General features: G+C 35.4%; 1 protein-coding gene across 3 annotated transcripts in view; it reads right to left on the reverse strand.

The window, feature by feature from the left end:
* The window catches only part of BRIP1 (BRCA1 interacting DNA helicase 1), a 63531-nt gene that overhangs the window by 10866 nt on the left and 29215 nt on the right, over positions 1 to 23450 (reverse strand). For all 3 annotated transcript variants that reach the window (XM_069790984.1, XM_069790985.1, XM_069790986.1), the window contains 2 exons: positions 10159 to 10318; positions 9290 to 9411 (listed from right to left, as the gene is read on the reverse strand). In XM_069790984.1, the coding sequence (XP_069647085.1) occupies positions 9290 to 9411; positions 10159 to 10318 (282 nt within the window). The remainder of the gene's footprint in view (positions 1 to 9289; positions 9412 to 10158; positions 10319 to 23450) is intronic.

Genomic DNA, 23450 nt, shown 5'->3' on the forward strand with positions numbered 1-23450 from the left:
TTCCCTACTTCCATCCCAAAAAAAGACATAAAAATGGTTTTTAAGCAAATCTACCGTCTTAAAAATCTCATGTGTCCAGTTAGAGTCTCTCTTCCACCTGAAATAGCAATAATTAGAATTCTTCAAGAACATACTTGCCATCTACTTTCCTCCTCATGAATGCCAAGTAATCATAAAAGTTTGTAAGTGCGGGAAAGCAAAAGACATGAAAACCCATTTCATTTCTTTTACATCTGAAAATCCTTAAATGGAAGTAGCATTAAATAGTGCAGCATTTAACTCCCCCCCTCCACTTCAAAAGCAGTAACAACGTCTGTGAGATTTAAGACTAAATAATGCACGTGTAAAGACCTGGGTGAGTCATAGAACATGCTTCAAACAACCTAACTCCTCAGTAGACCTACTAAAAGCTGTATCTAAACACATAGTCTCAATTTATTGGTCCACAGGAAAAAGATATTATGGCAGGACGTTACCTTTAAATGCTCCAGGCATTCCAAGTGCAGTGTTAATACATACAAAACAGTATGAAATAAGCAAATGCTTATTACCTCTAATTTATCAAACTAGGTTCTGTATATGACAGTAATTTAAGGCCATTCTAACCATCTCATATACCTAAAGATGGTCACCAGACACTTAAATATACCACCCTTCTGCTTTCACACACAAATACTGCATTTCTTTAAATAACAACAAAACCCCAAAACTCTGAGCACAGCAATACCATATACTGTGAATAAGACATTATCAGGTAGAGACATGATGAATACTTTGTATTGCTCAATTATCTTCAAGACGCTCTGTTACACAGCTCCATCCTACAAGAAGTCTCTTCAGCAGACAAATCACTGCGAGGCTGAACTCTGCACCCACCATCCTCCAGCAGCTGCCCCTTACAAAGGCTATCAACTCAATAGTTCGTGCATCAAAGCCACATAAGCTTAAAAATAGTTCAGGTGACCTCTTCTGCCTTAAAATTTCTACACGCACTTAAAAATTTGCCTTCCTCGGATAATACTGAATAAAGTAAGGAAATAACATCTCCGCAAATCTAGATCTCAGACTAGCTATATCTTGCAGACTGTTGCACCCAAACAGCACACCTGAAAAGATACTGGGCATCCATGGGATTTAAATGTTTCTTGCCTGAATGAAGATATAATCAAAACTAGAAAGAGCTACTGAAACTGGAAAAAAAAAAACCAAAACATGAAGGTGCCAAGAAAGAAACTATACACTGAAAAACACTGCTAGCTTGTTTCCCCATAGCCCAAAAACTTAAACATAACTTCAAAAGTAAAGCCAAACAACCCAACAGCAAACTGCTGTCTGTTAGACTCTACTAACTGGCCAATATTATCTTCTGGGGCAGAAAAACAGTACTACCACTTTATGCAAAGCCGTACTTCTCTTATTTTGAATTTACAGGTATTTTATGACTAAATGCTTCCCCAGTATTCTCAACTCTTAATCCCAGTGTTAGAGAGATGGAAAGCTTATGTTATGTTGTAACCGCTGAACACTTTTAGTATTGTCAACTACACCATGTGGCATCTCGGAGATCTGGAAGTTTTATGGTTTGACAAATCTTGTAGCACATTCACCCCAGGCCCATCTACTCATCTCAGTCTTGTAAGCTTTGAGGGACTGCGAACAAGTGACTTGATTAAAATCTAATGCAACCAAAACTCTCCTCTGAAGAGAAAATTCAATCCATTTCCAGTGAAGCAGAAGTGAAAAAAATCAAACAGCTTCCCTTGAGGTACAACGCTGCTGCATACGCTCAGTGCTACTGCGTCTAAGGTGAAGTGGTAAGTGTCAGTCATCCTTACAAATCCCCAAGGTGATAGCTTCACTTTTAAAGCTTTCAACATACTTTGACAGTAAGGTAAAAACGTAAAGGTCAACACTACTTGCTAAGGACAAGATAAACACAAGAAAATCACTTTGGAATTTTTTATGGATCAGAAAAGTAAACTATTAAATGTAAAGGAAAAGTTCTGATTTGCTGTATTATTTATCCAAAGGCTTAACTTCCGGATATATTCAGGGATGATTTCTGTGATCTGTGCCAACATATTGACATTAGCCTGGCACCAGTAGAAGAGAAATGCCATCCACTAGTCTTACACGTTAAGTTGAACTTAAATGTTACCTTCTTAGCTACAGGAATGCTGTATTCCACAGGATTTTACAGCTACTCCCACAAATTAAGCCTCTGCCATCAATATTTTTTTTCTTAATTAACACAATTTCTATTGGATGCAGGAAGAGTATGGATGGCTTTAACTTGTTACAACCATTCTTATTTCTGGAAAAGTGGGAAGTAAAAAGCTTTTGAGATATCTTATTGCTTCAAAGTGCTGTAAGAAATTGCCACACCACCACATATTTACTGCATTGCTTGGGTTTTTTTCTAACACCGGTAGGTATACCTCCTGACATTTTCCTTTGGGGAGAAGGGGGGGGGGGGGGTGTGTGTGATGGAGATCTGCAATATCCAGCCACTCATCTTGTGATGACGTGATTCTGCACACCGCATTACCCCTTAACAAGCAGTATCACAGCAGATTGCAATAATTTACAGTGTACTGCTGCAAGACAAGAACAATGCTGGCTGAATAATCTGAAAACATGCTCTTCTACAAAATGTAAAAGTATATTGTCTCGATAATTGTTATTTAACATCTAGAGGCTTGCTAGGTAACATTATACATTTCAATGATGTAAGTATATTTCTTATTTACATCCTTAACTTGATTGTTTCAAAAAGCTACTTTGCAATTAAAATACAAATTAATATTGAATATAAAGTGGGGCATGGAAGAAAGACAAGTGTGTGTGTGTGTATGCGTATATATACAAACACATACGCACATTGCACTTTTATCCTATTCAGGATTTCCCACTCAGAGAACATTCAATAAATAATAGACCATCATGTTTGGCTTTCCTGTGAAAATTCCATAAATGCTTTTCCGCTTCCCACTTTATATATGTAATTTTTTTCACAGTAATGGAATGAAGAAGAAAGTAAAAGTGGCTCAGGTTTAGACAGCCATTAACAGACAATCAAACAAAACAAAACAAAAAAGTCAACCACTTTTTACAAACGTTTAAATCATACTGAAAATGATAGTACACACTGTGTCTCAAGGCTTTTGCAATGAATGTCAGATTTAACTGGAAAGTTGTGGCAAAGTTGCTCAGAAACATTCAGCCTGCTTAAAATATTCACATCAATAATAGAACAGTCAATCTTATATCTCTAAAAAAATTCTTAACTTCACAGGGAATTTTCAAATTCTACTAAACACAACAATGACCTTCCCATAAAATGTAATTTTCTGTACCAGTTTGCCCATATTTTAAAACAATACTTTGAATAAGGAGTGAAGATATTTTTTATTTTTAAGTGATGCAAAGCTATGATGAAATTCATACAGTGCATGCTATGTTTCTTGACTCAGGTTAAGCATCTAGAATAACAATAATTTTCTTAGAAATTTTTCTTTTCTTAGAATATAGTATGCAAGAAATGCATTATTTCAACAACCACTTATCTAGCACAAGATTCTTTCTCCTTTCAATGGAGAAAAAGCATATAGGCTTAAAAATTGCCACAAGGACTAGAAATTAACTTAAATATTTGGAAAAATGCCATTATTCTGAAATGATACAAATACTCCAATTTGTTGAGCCCTCAAGAAAGGAGAAAGAAACTTCAGCCAGATAGCTGCAAACTCTTTGTATCATTAAGTTACATATAACCCAGAAAATTGTAATTGAAATGATGTATTCCATCATGTTTCACAAATTATGTTACTGGAAACAATAAAGAAAGTATTTGCCATTGTAGTTCATATTCAACCTACAGCAGCTATGGCAAATACTTCTCATTAATGGCAAACTCAGCTACAGTTCTCGAGTAATGTCACTGCACAGAAATCCTAACCTTATCAAGTTTATTTTCCTTGCACATCTACTGATGTAAAAGAGTTTGACTGCATTTTCCTCTGTATTTTGGTAAAGTTCTCTTAGCTGTTACATGATTAAGTACACTCTACTGTACTACGATCAAAAGCATCTGGAAAGGTGGAAGTGAAGAAATGCTCTCTGGGAAAGTTAGCTTAATACTTGCACTTCAGAGTCGCCCATTATCAACATTTCATAGCGAGTTTCTTTATTTTCAGGTCCCCAAGGTAAGAACAGTAAATTATGACTTGAACTAAACAAGCCACACTTGGCTCCAAAATCAGATTTTCCTACCTCTAGTTTCAGGTCCCAGAGGTGGGCAGAGGAAATCCTGGTCACAGCCAAAGAAGTCATTTTTGGCTCTGAAATAAATTTTCCTGCTTTACTAGAGCCAAACCCTACCATTGAGAGTACCATAGCTTTAAGCAATACTTTAACATTTCTTTTATATATTTTGCTTGAGCAACCTGATTCTTCAGCAATATGAAACCTTTTTCAGTAACACAGAATTAGGGTTTTGGCCTCTCTTTCTTAAATCGGTATTGTTTATTATCAAGTACACTTCTGAGCCTTAATCGTTTCTTTCTCTCCAGCACTGACAAAGTATTTTAGACTCTTCTCTTTGTAAAAATGAATGAACGTAAGATATTATGAGCCTAAAATTTTTAAGTGAAACTAAATAATACTCTTTAAAGGTTCTACAGAAAATAATGTAACTTATAAAACCATACAGTTACTTAAGGAGACCAAATGCTGGCCATTTAATACCAGAAGTTGTGGCATATATTTAGCACAAACATATGGAGAAAATAAAATTGGATATTATACATCACACTTGACAATGATTTTCTTGCCCAAGTAAAGACTGATGTCTGGATCCAAAATGCTACAATTCAAAATATATAACAGAAGTTAATGAACAGTATGTTAGCATCAGATAACATGTATATGGGATTACACATCTTTTTCTGTCACATTATTTATGTTCCCTAATATTACAGTTCACTGGTATTAGCATCAAGTTACAAATCATAAAATATATTTAGAAAGCAAGTTGATCACGGACAAGTAATATTAGTGGAGATGAGCCAACATCAAACTGCCAACATAAAATATTGGTCTCCAAAGGTACGATTCTACAAACCCTTATGATTGTGCACAGTCCTAGAAGTATTAAAGGGATTACTCACACAAGTAAAAGCTATATGCAGGAGTAAGGGGTTATGGAATTGAGTCTTAAGAGGACTTTTATTAACCCAAAAAGCAGACATGCAAGTGTATTTTCATGTAGAAGCAGAGCACTTTTTAGTGATTTAAACCAATCCTAGAAGTATATCATTCATGGATATTCCAAGGGAATTGTTAATCACTTGCATTTCCTATTTTTAAGGGGATGTCATTATTCATCATCAGTTTCTTTGTTCCTATACCTACCTATACATACCTATAGCTATGTAAAGGAACAGATGTACCTGTGTTCACAATTTTATGTCTATATAGGTCTAACTTGACTTGTGTCACTGTGTTTTGAATTTTCTTCTGTCTGCTCAAAACTCAAGTTCCTCCCCAAACGTCAATGCTGGAAGTTTTAAAATGTCCAGGTTTTAATCAGTTTTCTGGTTAGCCTACAAAATCTAAACAAACACTAACAACTATATCATAGAAGCAAATGTCATAACTATCCTATAAACTTTAACTGTATTGTTTGGGAACTTAACATATCCTAAAATCCTACAAAAGAGAAAGACTGTACAGTGTCCTCTAACATTTAAAAGTCTGAATTCTTCTAACCCAAAGAAAAAAAGAATTCCCATGGAAAAAACTGTTAATAAGGAGAAACATTTAAAAATAAAATCAGCCACCCTAAAAGAAAGTAATTCAGTTGTACTTGGAAAGGAGAATTCACATCTTAGTACGATGAGCAATACTGATATGCTGTGAATACAATCCTGAGTAGGAAAAAGTATTTGAATAAATTCTGTAATCATATTCTTCCTCATAGTTGTATCATAAAATTCCAAATGACTTAGAACTGATCATAAAAGTGTGGTTAGAAGATGAAGTTGCATCATAAGCAGGATGGCACAAGTATCATCTAACGCCCTGACAATTGGGCTTGTGACTTACAGATTCTAACTGTTAATGAAACAGTAATACAGCCAGCCAAACTCCAACTGGTTAGGACAACAGGTTAAGGCTTAACTATAGACAATCGTCTATACTTAACAAAGAATCTCTTTTCATTTCAGGTAATACTAATAACTATCTGCTACATGAGAGCATGGTTTATAGCATCCCTTCCAATCCCTACAAGTTTCATGTACCTTTTTTCCCTTATTGACAAATTAATACTCCTTCAGTTCTATGAAGTTTTATTCACTGAAGATAACTCCAAAGCATTTATAAGAATTATAATAAAGTGTACAGGAATAAAACTTTGTTTTCCTTTCTAATGTTCAAGGTAAGGTCTGTTGGTCTAGGGGGACTGAAGTAACGAACAACAATTTGCATTTGTTGCAATACCCTAAAAATAGGGTATCAGACTGGTTTTATATAAAGTTAACCAATTTTTAAAAATGTAGCACTCACTTTTCTCTACCCTTTTATACTACATTTGTTTCATGCCATTCTCGGAAGCAGTACTATTGGATCAGCTCTCCCAGAAATATACAAAAAGAACATTTTCAAGTGAAAATTGGTGTCCTGTCCCATTCTCCCTCCCCTCCCCTCTTTTTAATTTTACATGGCAATCTTCACTATCAACAGCCAGTTTTCCTTAAAAATATAATTCCAATTCCTTTCCTGAGCTGACATACTGCTGAAAAAGATGCTTAATCTTCCAAATTTCTTTTGTATCTATGCTTATGTTTCTTCAAAGCTACTAATTAATCTTCTTCAGTGAACAGAGTGACTATCCTTCACACTATCATTTTTCACATAATTGAGCTCAACTGGTAAAAGAAATGTGCATTAATCCAGAACTTTTTGGGGTATCTGATAAACCTAAAGCCTTGGACAAAACAAAACATCATTCAATTTAAAGGGAAGTACTGCTAGCTGAATATCACTTTGGATCCAAGTTCTGGAGCAAAAGACACATTTACAATAAAAACAATTTCCTCCAGCATTATTCTAGGAGCACTGCCATGCACCAGACAGCAATTCAAATCTGATGCTAAGAGACTGGTGCATGCCCTTCTCTCATCTAGAATTGATCACTGCAGTGCTTTGTGCATTACCATACCTAAATATATACACTCAAACCTTTAGCTGCTTGCAATTTGGCAGCTAGTGTTTCTATCCCTACTTAAAAATGTAGAGGCTTTCTTCAGTCTAACTAAAAAAAATTGTTCAACACAACACTGATTTTTTTTGAATTTAGTTATCACTAATGGGATGTACTGCCTGTGATTCTATTATATTACATATTTGGTTGAACTCAAGGTAAAATCAAATACACTATTTTAAGATTAAGGAACATAATCCACTGTGAACATAATTCACCCTTGACACATTCTTTTCAATTTAATTTTGTATCATTTAGAACATAAAAATACTGACTTTCTGGAAATCATTTAGAGTTCCAGCCATACTACAGACCAAGTATTTCCAAAATATCATTTCAGCATATGCTTCTAAAACTAAGCATTTCTAACTCTAGAAAGAGTGCTAAGTAGTCTTTGAATGTAAATATTTTTATACTAAAGTACAGTGTATTATATTTTAGTAAGACAAAAAATGTTGTGGCTAAGTGCTTCGAGAAAGTTATGCAAACATTGAAAGAACACTGCACCAGGCAGCCACCACTAATATAACCTCACTAGTCCTTATAGGATGTGGTTTTTCTCTAGCAAGGCTGTAATTAGGCACACATTGTAGACAACAAAGAAGTCTTTGGTTGTTCACTTAAGCTCAGAACGCATCCCTAAAACCAAAGCTGAGTCTGTTTGGTCTTTCAAGTGTGAACCTACGATTTTCTTGTTTGATTTGGCATTACTAATAACCAGAATCCAGCTATTTCTGGTATTTATTTATTCTATGATACTTCACTTTATTTCTTAGCTTCACAAAGTAGTCCTCAAAAGCTCTAAAAGGTACGCATAAGATAAAGCAGTGACAGTGGCTATTATCACTGGAAGAAGTGTGCCAGCAACTGGGTGACTACCTAAGTGGCATGCACAGACCACTAAAAAATAAGTGGTCTTACAAACTAGTCAATAATAAATGTTCTTTTCCAGTAAGTAGAAAGTCTAGAAAAATACTTTTCCATATTCATTGGCTTTCTTTTCCTTTATGAATGCCTGGCTTCAACTACGAAGTGCCTATTCTAATGGAACATCATCTATCCATAAGACAAGACCTGTTGAAGTCAAAAGGAAGGAAGTGTTGATGTGAGTAATTACACACCAGTGCAAGCAACAGGATGCTACTTTGGCCACCTGCTGAAAAATACAAATAGTCTCAAATTTCTTTAATTGGAGACACTTCAAAATACTATTTTTAGAGGGCACTTAGAAGCTTTTGCCTAAAGTTAGATGAAGCTTGAATTATCAAAATAGTTAACGTCCTCAGTATCCACAAAGAGGTTACGTCATGTCATAATTTCATACCTCAAAACTGCAAGCTAATAAAGCAGCACTAGCTTGGAAAAGGTTTACAATTCCAGTCTCCATTTAAGTGGGAAGTGTCATACACATGGTTACACGAAAGAAGGCAATAGGGATTAGAAAGGTGATTATACTGCAATCAATAAGGACCTAGTGCGTGATATACATTGATTCATTATGCTATTATTTTACACGATAACTATCTTTATCTTTCCACCTATTTTCTGAAATAATCTTTTGATCAATCTGAATGCCTTATTTAAAGTAGTATTTTCCTAGTGTTTATCCTACACCTTCGCAACCAAATGCCCCACACCACAGTAAGTCAGGAAGTAACTTCATTTCTGTACAAATGACATAAGTTTCAGTGTATGAAAACAGGCAAGTGAAGATGGAAACATGTACTGTTGCTTGGCAGAGTATGCAGTTAATGAGCATTTTGACAATGCAATAGCCTTCACTAGCAACGTCAGACAAAAATTTACAATATATCTAGCATGATATAAATTTATTTAGAATGACAAATGAGTCCACAAGACATGCTACGCTATTCCTCCTCTTACCTGTGTAGAAGGTAACTCAACGAATTCAAAAGGGATTGAGAGAAGTCCAAGGGTAAACATTTAGAAAAAATATTTTGTGTGCATTTAGTGTTTTAAACATGACATAAAAATAAAGTACAACTCTTTCAATTGATATCCTACCTGAAGGTCTTTCACATTTGCAAACGGAATACCTATGGTTATAACTGCACGGGCATTCGCATCACAGAAATCCAAGCCTTCACTAACTTTTCCTCTGCATACAGCTATAAGGAGTGCTCCATCTTGAACAAGCCAGAGAGGAATATACAAATCATTCCCAGTGATAAACTGAGTGTCAGAAGAAAGTTTCACCAACATCTTTTAAAGAGCTAAACATAATATAGCATAATACACTGTGTCAGTCTGGAAAAAGTGAGTGGATATAAAAATATAGACTTCTTTGAGATTAACTTCACTTTGATCAATAATATTGTGATTTTGAATATCAACTAGCAAAATAATTTTGCACTATATAACATAGTGTTACTTAATTAAGCAAGAACCATATGTATCTATAAAAAAATTTAAAATTTAAACCTTGGATTTTGGACTCCAAAAATCATGCTATTTATTTTTTGACATACTATCATTCTTTATTCTCTATACTAAGTATTTTGAGAAAAAAACCTATAGTGGCTGTAATATAAGAAGGCAAATCACAGTTATGCAATGCACTATAAGTTTGATTATTTGAGAAGCCACTCTGCACCCTGCTGGACACACAATTGCACATCCTTACACAGCTCACTGCCTTTTGAATATCACTGTTAGGATTATGCATCATTCTGTACTTCCCTATATCCTCATGCAACAATATAAATCACAGTTATTCTTCCTCATTTATCACAATAACAACTTCATGTGAGGTTAATTTAACTGTTTATCCATACCTTATTCTAATTGTTAAGCACTTTAAGACGTGTCCCCCCCCTTTTTTTTTTAAACTTGAAGAGTCTGTATCAACTATTTCATATGTCTGAAGAACGTACCTTTTTCTCCTTTACATTTTATGGCATCGTAGTATATTTTCAGCAGTTCATCAAAGTCACTCTTTGCCCCTCCTTGAGGCTCTGCAATGACTGTCTTAACCAGCTCCAGGTTTCTCCATAAACCAGTGTGCATCCATCGATCTTTCAATTTGTCCAACAGCTGAAAACAAACAGAAAAATCTGGAAGAGCTCTAATGAAAGGTCAATCGCTTGAACCGTTCAAAGAAAGCACACAAAAGACACTTATTTTAGTGAAATTATATTGTTCAGTTTTTTTATTTATGAATACAAGTGTCCCTACTGTACATCAATCCACAGATATGCAACAGTTTCTAAACACGATGGCCACTAACTTTGCTAATTAGAAACAGTGCGGATTTTTGAGTTATCAAAGTGAAACTCTCTAAAACTATAAGACTGGTCAATAAAGAGCATCTTCTGGTATTCCTCAAAGCAAGAGGAACATCATTCAAAGAAAACTGGAAATTACCTGTTCTTCTGCTTACCAAGAAAGAGATCCATCTTCCGTAAGACTGGAAACAAATTCTAAATTAATTTGAAACAAGCCTTTATATCTTAAATTTCCATAATATTTCAGTATTTTTAAATTTACATAGATAAGTTGGGGGAGGAAGTATTGATGTAGGGTTTATCAACAGCCTCCTCAGCTTCTTGAAGGGAGTCAGCTTTGTTATATCTACCAGATTCTGACCTGTACACATTTTACTCCAAATCAGTACATGCTCAAATCTTGCAAGCAAATAAGCTTGTTCTACATTTAGTGCGAACGTAATGAAAATACGTATTGCATTACAAAAAGCAAAGTTTAAAACTACCACAGAAACTGAAGTCAGCTGGGTGGCGGACATTTTGCAGTTAGCAGTCATGCCCTTTTCTCATCAATTTCTAGACTGAATTTTATGAAGACAGGAAGCAAAAAAAGTCACTCCTTCACCTGACATGTTTGTCTGATGGTGCACAGCACTGGCCTCAAGACAAAAGCAAGGCAACCAACACATTTTAGAATGAACTGAGTAGATCTGGTTCAGTGGACAGAAATGAATGCTTTATTTCACTCCTTTTACTGTTCAGTGATCATTAGTGTGTCACTAACTATTGTGCAGCAGACTTACTGAGCTTCATATACACAGAGATTTTAAACTCACAGATTCTGTAATAATGGTTATGCTCCTAATTTGTCTGCACTTCCCTCAACCCCACTCACTGAAGACTTTCTCAGCATTTTGCTTCAGGCTATATAAACTGCTCCATCTGAAACTTGCACTCACCCCAGTTCATTGCTCAAAAAGCCACAGCATCCCTTAACTCCAACCCACTTGGCTCTCTGAGGCACCCCAACCAAGATCTCAGGATCTTTAACAGTTAAATTGTTACAGAATTAATCTGTCCCATGTCCAAACATACAGTTTAAGTGTTATTGTGAAACGGAACTAATGGTAACTAACTGTTGTCACATTTGAGTTTAATAGGGAGAACACTTGCAAATTTATAGAAAACTGTTTACAAGAACCCTTGCATATTTCACATTGTCAGAATTAACGATCTGAACTTACTCTTTGACTTTAAGTACTTGGATCGGTTCTTTTTGAGGTACATGTGGTTCAGAGGGGACAAATACTATGGTATTCTTGAATTTTCACTAGCTTTGTCCAAGCCTCTATTCATGGAAATACACTTGCTTACTACTGACGTGACACCATTCTCAAGCAAGCACAGAGAGACTAAGTGATGAATAGTAGGAACAGTTTCCTACAAATACAGATGTTCCTGTAGAATAAATCATCTTTTCTAAATGTGTCTGTCCTACTGTTTGTCCCCTTCTCTACCAGCTCTGTCATTTCCTGGCAGCATCCTGTCTGTAATCTCTTTTTATATAAAAGGTCGTAATACTATGACTGAGCAATGACTGTCCATCTTGCCATCCACAGCCTGCCACTATGCCTTCAGTTCTTGGATATGATATGGAGATAATTCTGGTAAAGAAAAGAATCAAACAAATTATACCTCTAAGTACATCCATTTGGGATCTGTTAGAGCTGCCAGTGACTGTAACATTATTAACTTTCCAGATTTCATTCTTCCTTCTGTGAAACTAATGTTTGCCTGGGCATTCACTTAGCAATCTATGCTGAACTCACTTCTAGCACTGCCTGCTGTTCACCATACATGACAAAAGGAGGCCAGTAAGAGAATACAGACAGGATATATTTGGATATAACTGAATTTGACATTTACATATTCATGTAAACTATGCATGCTTTGACTTCTAAGAGTTTCTTGCCCCTGACTTTCTCCTCCTTTTATTATCTCAGCTACTGAAATCAACTGGTATTTTTCACAAACACACCCTTATGAAGCCTTCTTAGCAGAAAAATAGTTTCTTAAATTAAGAGAACCAAAGTCTGTTAATAGCCTCAGAAAGGGCAACATTCCTTACAAAAATTACTTAATCCCTCAATTCCACTGTATTTCTCTCATATTTGAAAGAAGTATAACTTATATTCATAGTTGGAAAGATGGCAGTAGAAAACCTTCCTCCAAATTCTTAAGAAAACGTATTTTCTCTTTTGTGGGTTGCCCAGCCCCTCCAGGTAAGTATCTGTTAGACTACAATAGGTTCAGGTTTCTTGTTTAATTGACAGCAACCATCACAATAGAAAATCTACTTTTTTTTATGGAAATGTGTGAATTATTCATGAACATCTTTGGCAAGAATGGAACAATTCATTTAATTCACACAAAAGCTGTTACCTCTTCCATTTAATGGAGTTTGCTATGTACAGAAACTTCCTTGTACAGAGGAAAGCATGCACAAACACGCACAATACCCATGCTACAGACACAGACACTAAGACGACAAGAATTATGGACATGACAGAATACAAATAAATAAAATATAGAACACAGATATGCCTCACAAGAGCTAGGAATCAAGTGCAGGTTTCTCATAAAAAATTATTTCACTTTGGGTTGAGAAAGTGCAAATGGGAGCAAGGTATAATGCCAGGAATCACAGGAAGCGACCATTAATGCCCACAGTCAGTCATTTTTTCTACCCAGGGGAATAATAGTTTCTGCAGTGGAAGGCAGTCTGTGTATATTTTATTAAATCCCTTAAAAATGGATTCTCAAATGGTTTATTAACAAATGGTCTTCCTCCAGGAGAGCAGAAAATCTTGTTAGAAAGAATCTGTCATCTTCCCATGCACTGAAGGATGTTTACTTTGATAGCTTTTTCCTTTTTTTCCTTTCTGCAATTTAAAGACACCTGTAAGCTATAGAAACTACAAGCTTAGTATTTAGATTCACCATTCATCATTGTCAGCATCCCCCTTTTTTAGGCAGCTTTTGAAGCACTCTTGAAGTTTGGGAATGGGGGAAACTGTTTTCTTAACATCTCTTGCCATTATGTTGCACTCCTAGGCAAAATCCTCTCATCATGTGTCCACGAAGGAAAAGCTTTGCCCGTTTCCATTTGCTGTTTTGTTTTATACAGTGCCAAAAATTGCATTAGGGGTTTCCCATGTCATGAAGCAAGACCAAAGATTTGTTTAATGTATTTTACCCTAAGGCAAGTTCATTCTAATTTCCAGCATCTTAACGAAGTTGAGAAGTTAACTTGCAGCAATCAAGTTGCTGGGGATGCACTTTGTCTGCAGCATTCATTACCTCCTGACAGTGATTTTTGAAGTAGCAAATACCTGACATGAGAGAGGGTCTAACAGAAAACACTGTAGCATGATGAGTTATTCTGGTTTACAGTTCCCTAGCTCTTGTCCTGCTACAAGCACCTGCTACCAAATTTCTTCACATCAAATATTCCTTAAATATTTTAGCATTGATTCACATAATGAATGGATTGCACCTTGCCAGCAGAGTAAAAAGGCATCACAGAAACAATCCCTCCATCAAAAAGTGCTTGGGAAAGCAATGGAACACTTAAAACTACGAAAGGATGTTCAAGAGCAGTGCAGGACAAAAAGGATAATGACCTAAGCAATACCTGACAGCAGAGTAAAGTAACTCTGGCTTTACTGGCTAGCTTAACAACTACTAACTATTTAATAATAACTATCAGTTACAATTGTATTGTATATTCTTGTGCACCTTTAAAACTATATGCTGTCTCGTTACCCATACATTTATATAATGATAACTGAACAAAAGGTATTTCAAGGTAAACAAAATTTACACAAATACCTTGTAACCCTCTTAAAAGTCTGCCATTATACACTAAAAAACCCCACTTCTCCAAACTTTGGTATTTTTTCATCTTGTTTCTATGTAATATTTTTTTAAATGATATGAAGTTCCACTTTTCATTGTTATTCAGATATAAAGGGTAGCTGGGGGGAGAAAGGAAACAGCCATTAGGTTTTTCTTAATAAAAATCACAGTATTGGCACCACTGTTAGTGCAAAAAGTCAGAGATTCCTGAGGGACTAACATTGATCTAAAAGCTTCTTCCCAAGCACAGCTCTTCATGTGTTTGCTACCAGAATTTTCTTTTTGAATAAGCACTGCTTCAAATCAAAGCCTGTCTCCAGTGGGCTGGAAACGTGTTTGAAGGGTCAAATAGAAGTTCTACATGCAGTCAGTACAAAACTTCAGAAATGGGAAACAGACATCTATGGCCAAGCTGGAGGCTGAGCAACAGGACTTACTTCACTAGACTTTGTTTTGGTAGAACTAAGAGGGCTATGCTACACTTGGGACTAAAAGGGCAGTCACTTGCAGAAAACAGGGTTATCATCCAATCCACCAACATGTAAAAGTGACACACAAAGACGTATGGTGCTGCTATAATGATGTACTCTTACATCACCTTTTACTATCAATCCATTAACACACATTCTATATACAGACACCGAAATTCCACATTTACATGAAATGGAGTGAGGAAGAGGTGGTGTCAGTTTTAGAAGCAGCTAAAATCTCATAATACAAACATTTTCCCTTTAATTTCAAGGCTGACTTATGTGGTAGTATGGCTTTTTAAAAAAATGTAATATAGACATATGCATCTTAACATCATTTCCAGCTATGGTTTGTAAAACCTGAAGTTTCTTGAGAAACTCCAAATGAAAGAGACTGGCCTGGGCCATTCTCTGCTGAGTACCTACAACAGATTATAGAAAGTATTTCCAAAGGGAATCTAGCCTAAACTACAACAATACAGACATGTAGATTAGGGACTTCAAACATGGAATAAAGGGATCCCCCAAAGCTTTAGCAGATGGAGAAGAATATACCTTTACACCTACAAAACTGAAACACATAATGTTATTTTCCTAGTACACAGACTAGGGAAATTACAGATTATCTCATTAAACAGTTTTCTTTTTCTACATAACTATGGAACTGTCTTACAGATTTATTCTTTAACTTTGCAATACCAAAAACATTTTAAGAAGCTGCAGATGTATGTACCCGCTTCCAGCTGCACCTCTCCACATACAGGATGAACAACTATTTCAGCAACCATAATTAGATTCAGAGAGAGACAAGAGAACCTGTCAAATTGAATTGTGCTCTGCTACTCCTTTCACATCTTACATTGTGAAAAAGGCCGTAAATTCCTCATGTACACAAAATCAACCACAAAGTCAGGAAAATGTATCCAAAGGCAATTCCAACTGCATAGAAATCTAGCTAGGATGAGGGAACAAAACTAAAACCTACTCATTTAAATAAATCAGTAAAACTTTTTCCAACACATAGTGCTCTAATTTTAAAACCAGTGCTTCTTCCACTCTCATCTGAGTCATACTTAAATGTACAGAAATGAAACAGCTATCCCCACATATTTTAAACATGCATTAATAAGGTCTTATACCTTTCCAAAGAATGCAACACTTGACATCCTACCAGCATTTCAATTTCAATAACCCATTATAAAAGAGAACAAATGCATCATAAAATAGACTATCGGAGACGCAAATCTGCAACAGATATATATTGTGATTCAGTAACCAAAAAAAGCTAAATAAACTAGAGATAGTAATCCAAATATCTAACAATAAAACTTAATAGTATTAAATAATTTTTGCTCTTTGTAAAATCTTTTAAAGTTTTTCATCTATCATTAAGAATATGCATGAATCAAAGTTTTTAAAAACCATACTATTCAAGACAGACTTCACCAGCAGTGTGCCTAACATTTTAAATACCTTTTCTTTAAATTTTATACTAGATATAAATATAATTTATACCTTCTTCAATAACAGAAGACATTAATTTCTGTATCTTTCCTCTCCTCTTCTTCCACTGATTTCATAAACTCTGTTTTGCTTCAAGACATTGAGGAACTCAGTCCTTCAGTGAGTGCTTTTATCTTATCTAAACAACAGGAGGTGGCAGTGGAGTAGAGGAGGTATATACCAAATTTATACACAGAGTTTTATCAAATGTTTTTGCTTCAATGCAGTGCTTGTATCTTGACAGAAAATAACAGGTGTCAAAACCAAACAAATAAGAGGCTTTTTTTTTTCCTCTGCATCTACTGAAAACCCTTACAGTCAGAGAGAATGTCAAGAAGAAATGTAGTTTTCTTGTCTTTCTGCAAAATGTTTCCCACCATTTGGACTGTCTGCAAAAAAAAAAAAAAGTACAGGTTGTTTTATATACCACAGGGCAACTCAACCTGCCTCTGCATCAGCTGCCTCCTCTCATCCTTTCAGGGAAAAAAATTTAAAAAAAAAAAAAATCTATATACTCTGACAGATCCTTCTGCAAATTTAAGCTATTAGGATGGAGGACATAATATTTTCCACTAAAGTAATCCTCTGATGATCTCAAGGCACAGATGTTTTTATAATGTATCTAATTCCATAGGTATTGCATTACCTTTAATAAGCTTCCAGGATGATGCAGTTTGCTGAGTCAGCTGGTTAGCTACAGCTGTAACTTTTTGTTCAAATCACTCTCCCACTGGTCTCCAAGCTCTAGTGTGTTCAGCATGATAGTTAATTACCTGGTTGAATGTTCTAACATTATGAAAGAATGAAACGGTCTCTATATTTGTGATAATCCCAAAATGTATTCAGTCATTAAATAAATGCATTTAGTACACCACTTAAACATTAGTGGCCTTAAATTCATGTTATTTCAAAGTAACCCTGGAGAATGTATATGGCCAGACTCCACCCACTTTTTCACATCACTTACATACTGGTAGCACAGGCTCATATTAAGCTAACTTCAAGAACTAACATGTTTTGGAAAAGTACAGAATTAGCAAAAGTTATCTGACAGGTCTCTGAACTAACAGGGTTGCCAAGCATCTGTACTAAATGACCCAGAACCCTATAGGTAACTGACCTCCAGGACTATTGGAACTCTTCAATTTGGGGGAAACAACACTTTACAAAAAACATGGGGCAGCATGGGATCAGTAATTAATTCCATTTCCACCTTTAGTTAAAACCAAAAACCACCACCAACAACAAAAAGTCCTTTGAGGTTAAAAGTGAACAGAAAGGAAACAGTAGAAGGAATAAAGTAAAGAGAATAATGAAATGGGAATACAAGATTGAAGGGACAAGAGATAACTGCCTGGAAGGATTCGTGTGAAAGGAAAAAGCTGAGTTTCCTTCCAAAAACAGGAGGGAAAATATTTGGGCCAACTAACCAATAAAATCTAATGTCCATTATCCAAATCTTTAAAATAAATTTGGAATAGCACTCTAGAACTATTAAAAACAGTACTATAAAAAGTGCAGTGTCCCTTAACAAGAATAAAAGGTCACATGTATGAAAAGAAGGCAATGAAACCCAATAACATTTATCAACATCACCAAAAATACTACATGCTTTCAAAAGGACTTAAAGAATATGCACTTTTTAGCCACAAGTCATTTACGAAATTGGCAGAGCTAATTTATATTTCATCTTTTTTCCTTCTTAATCAACCTGTACACTTTTTCAATGGTGATTTTATTCTTAATCACATTCCTCACCAAAAAAGAAAAAACCTCGATTTTGCTTGACACCCAGACGTTTGCACTGCACTACGCTGGGACTATACCAGCCAAGAATAACTTAGTCCATTGAATTATTTAAGCAGTTGTTCGCACTCAATTAGATTTTCATGAAAGGTTAAGCAATACTGATGCACAGAAACCTCTTCATGTTTATGGGAGGTATCTAACATAATACAAGGAGGTATTTAAAATTCATTCTTTTGAATGACTAAGCTGATACATTAATATTTTTTATCTATGCACAAAAAGAATTATTTTAAGCTTCAAACTGAATTTTCTGCATTTCTAATTCTAACAGATTTAATTAAAAGAGAACATGAAAATATCTGTGCCCAAAATACTTCACTTGTGAAGTAAAAGCGACTTTCAAAATAGAACGTTAATTTCCCCACTGTTAATGGGAAACTGGAGAAAAATACCAAATGCCCATATAAATACATATGCACAGGTAATCTTTTCTTTATGTGCCAAAAATAAACTGATTTAATGCAGCATTTTAATGGAAACAGGCCACATAAAGATGCTATTCTTATCGAGGAGAGGCTACGCCTCCTTTCTCCTGCACATCTCCCCAACTATTTATTATCATCGTGGGGCTACAACCAGCAATGCAAAGAAGTGTTCTTTTGAACCAGACTTGGTTTGCAGAGTACTAACTCAAGACCAATTTCTGTCTGATTTCCTTTCCCAAAGTGTCACAGATCCTCTGTAATGAAATGCTTAATAATTGCAAAACAAAAAAGATTAAAAAAAAAAATTAAACATTTTTTCTGCCATCAGGAAAAAGAAAGCATTGTATTGTAAAACCAATAATTAAAGAATACAGGGAACATAATATGTTCAGAGACTTTGATTTCTTTGTTTTAAGGAATATGAAGACTAGGCAACACAGAGAGGAATTTTAATATGGAAAGACCTTAGAAAAGTCCTGAAATAAAAGTAGATATTGTGAAGGAATGAAACTAGAACGTATGCTCATCTAAGTACAACTTCCAGAGGAAAACACACATTCCTCGCTTTTTTCAGAACCTCTCTTTTTCAGCTGATGAGAAAGATTTTCTAATGTGTATTTGACTGCTAAACCTTACCGTCTGTTACAGCAAAAATCAAATCAAGTCCATAAAATAAGAGAGCATATATTTAAAGCAAAAGTAGTTAAAAGTAAAGCAATTTTAAAAACTTAAGCTTGCACAGATAGTCATGATTCTAAAATTAAAACAAAATTGCTGAAGTTGATGAATGCTCAGCAGGTTATTCTCTTCTACAAGAAAAGTTACATTTTATTGGAAAGACTTCAACAGTCCAGAGACAGAACCCAGGAAGCTGTGAAGGGACCTCGACCCAAGTCACACATTTATTCTGACATTTTACATTTCTTCTAGAGTTAAGAAAGCTCATACAGCCTTTTAATTTTCCTAACAGGTGGTCTATATCATGGAGTTTCTCCTCAACCCATCTCCTGGGAGAAAGCTGCCCTCAATTGGAAATCTATATCACTACTACTTGTGCTATTTCAAGAGATTTTTCACTTAGATCTCTCTTACCATTTCTTCGGAACAGAAAATGAGCTTGAAGACTAAAACTTTAAAACTATTTAAGTGTCTGGTTTTCAAGAACTTGTGTGGGAAAAGTGTCTTTTTAAGTTTAGAAGTACTGTACTTACTTTCTCAAGGAAAATTTTAAGGAAACATGAAAGAAAAACAAACATTTATGGCCAAGACTCCTGTTGAGATACCTACATATGCTAGGAAATGCGGGGTAAAATCTGTGCTAGCCTGCACAGCCTTGGCAGACGCACTGTGGGGGACAAAAATAAAACAGATAAAGCTACTGTGCAACTCAACTACATAATTAAACTAAACCCTGGACATGGTGAAAAACTCTGTATTATGAACAAGATTCTGATCACCATGTGCACACTCCAGCACAATAAAAGGTGAATAATTCATAATCATTTTCAAAGAAAAAGTATGCATCACTCAACTTGGAGGAAACACAGGGGATTTCACTGGTATGATTTTTCTTTAGGGACAATGACAAAGTGCCGCTCACCAGCAGGAAACTGAAGCACTGAACTGTGTTCCATGTGCCATAAATCAACACTGCAGCCTACAGGATGTCTCTCTGGTACCAACATACCATCAATTTTTCAATAACCTCCTTAAATAATGGAATATGTGAACGGCGACAACAGTAATGAAAAATGAAATGTTTTGCACACCAAAGACTCTAGAATAACACGGTTAATATGTTGCTTCTACAGTTAAAGAAGCTTTTTTATATAAAGTCTTTCTCCCCCCAAACCAACATGTTTTACCACAAAACAATCTGGATAGTCTTTGAAGTATTCAGTCTTTGAGCTCTGTCGCAGCTGTTTCTAAACAACCTGGTTCAAAACAGGGTTTCTTTTGTGGTTTTAAAATTAACCAAGACAACAGCTTTCTGTGTTACAAGAACTGCTTGTACACTCAACCCTAGGCTATCATTACACTTTCACGTTCCAGTGAGAGAGCAATCCTTCACGCAAAGGGAGCTCTCCAGAAAAAATTATTTTTAAAAGGATTGTTTAGATCCTGGTCTGGAATCAAAACCGAAATTATTAACTGTTCATGAATGAAGTCAGCATCCTACACTGCTGTCCTCTTCTTCACCAGTCAAAACCCAAGCTCAGTCATCTTTGACCTCTTTTTTTTCCAGAATAAAGAGAAAAAAAAGACAAGGTTGTCTTAGTGGCACATCAGCAGTGAAGCACAGTACCACCTGGGAAAACTGATTCAAACAGACATGCTGTGTAGTCCTAGGCATGAGGCTGACCAAGTCCACGAATGCTCACACAGTAAATGGGGGCAGGCAGATGCCTGTCATGGGGAACTGACTCCAAGAGTGGAAGAGTATCAGGTTTTAGCTTTTAGTCTTCTATTAACACTAACAGAGAAAATATTTTTACATTTATAGAAGGCATTTTACACTTGTAGTTATTATATCATTTTAAGAAAGATTAATATTCTTTTTACTTTCTCAGAAAGGTGAGTCATTTTTCCCTTGTTATACAGCAAATCAGTGCACATAAAAGAATGAAGACAATTTCTCAGCAAAAACCATGTATTTTATGCACAATGTTTAGCACTGAATAGGTAATTATGTAATGATAAATTATCATAACAGGGAACAGTATCAGCTCTGATTCCTGGAGACATCTAAAACCTCTCATTTGGGACGCAGGACCACTAAACAGAAAAATCAGTACAATTCCAGACCTAAGTCAAAGAATGAATCAAATGATAAAATAGAGAAATGCAAAGCGATAAAACTGCCCGCAATCGTGACAATGCAAATGATGACCTTCACCGATGTCACCATTATTAGAAACTTGTACTTCAGTCAGCAGCAATTAAGGAGGGAACAATAAGCAATTAATCTCACACAGCAAGAAGCTATTCAATGACTTTACTGAATGAAAATTTTACAGCAATCTGCCAAAGTTAAGTATATAACATTTCTATAACAAACAAGAGATAAGATAGGGTTCTGTAGATAAAAGAGCATGAATACAAAGAATTAATCATAACCTGTTATCTATCCCACAAAAAGAATCTAATGCTGGGGAGGAAAATCTGAAAGCAGGATCCCTAAACACAAACTTTACCATAAATGCACTGACCTCATTGGAACTGTGCGAAGCCATGCTAAGTAAGGAGATGATATTCTGGTTTGGGGTGGTGTTTGGATTTCATTTTTTTAAATTAAGTACCCTTCCTTCCCACGTGAAAAAGAATTATCTGACCTTATGTAGTTTGGACCATCTTTTTTTCCCTAAGAGTAAATGCTTGATATACCTTCAGCATATATACCACACAATCAAAAAGAAAAAAAAAAAGCTAGCGTAAGTGTTTCTTCAAAGTAGACAACTCTATCCCCTCTCCCTCCTTCCGTTCTCCCCCACAAAAATATGTGGGAAGACAGAACAGCAGACTTCTCAGAATATCTGATTCTTAGGAAAATAATTTCTCACCTCATGATCAAAAATAGGACAAAAAAAGCTGAAAACAAAGTTTTAAATGTAACACACTGCAATGTGGCTACCAACAAGCCAAGTGGCTCATTTGTAAGTCAAAATCAGAAGCTTTATGTTTTGTGCAAGTTGTTTCAAAACATTTTTGCTAAAAATAATCCATTAACGAGCTGTGAACCAAATCAAAATGCAATGAATACTCTTTTGAATACACCAGCTAATTAAGTTTTATCACCAAGAAGCTTGCTTACCCAATTAGCAACTAAGTCTAAGGCATGATTTTCTAAGATGCAATTTGGTAGGCTTCCTGACTTTCCAATGAATCAGAATTTTTCTGAATTTAAAATAGCGCAAGTATCCCTTTCAACATATTTAATATTCAAATTCTTTTATATGCTGTTACATTGCTGATACAGAACATGCTACCTAAATATAAGCTTTCAAGTATATTTTAGCTCATATATAGTGTTTTTCACACATGAAGAAGTCGCATCTCTACCACATCAGGCAGTGAACCTCTCAGAAACCTCTCAGGAACTCTGCAGGTTCAGAACAACAGGAATGTCAAAGTAACCCGTGCAAGATACACCTTCTTCTTAAAAGTAATGTTGCTTCTGTATATTGTTCCTTATTAATAGCTACTGTTTTCTATCCCACTTTCTCTCCCCTTCATTAAAAGCTCTTGAGGAAAAAGATATGTTGACTGTAATTGTTATTTACTATTTGGACTCTAACATTCACAGAGTGCAAACTTCGTGACTGTGAAAACTCATTTTCAATGCAGTTACTACTTAAATGGTAGGAAAAATATGCAAGCAGAAAGTGTTAATTACAATGGAAACTGGAGCATGTGTTAACTAGATACAACAATTCAGCTTGTAGCACTTTTACAAGTCAGAGCTTAGAAGTGAGAAACAATAATAGATTTTTTGTTTATTTTCCTGATGCTGTATGCTCAGGGTATTTAAACTAACAGCATAATAAAATATTAAACTGCACAGCTCTCAGGGTGTGAAATTCACAAGCAAAACACTCATCTACCAGTATGGCATATAATTTTTTTAGACATAATACCCAATAATCTGCCACAGACTGTCGCTATGGATTCTACTTTATATGATGTGCAGATGCTACCAGAAAGTGTATCTGCTCTATGTAAAAAGCAAGTGCCACAGGGCACTTGAATAATTGCAAGTCCCTTGCTGGTCACCACAACAGTTCTGTAAGCCACAGAAAGTATATTTGTTCATTCTTTGCAGCCAGTAATTCAAAAAGAT

This window comes from Haliaeetus albicilla, chromosome 9 (assembly GCF_947461875.1).
Source record: "Haliaeetus albicilla chromosome 9, bHalAlb1.1, whole genome shotgun sequence".
NCBI lineage: Eukaryota > Metazoa > Chordata > Aves > Accipitriformes > Accipitridae > Haliaeetus > Haliaeetus albicilla.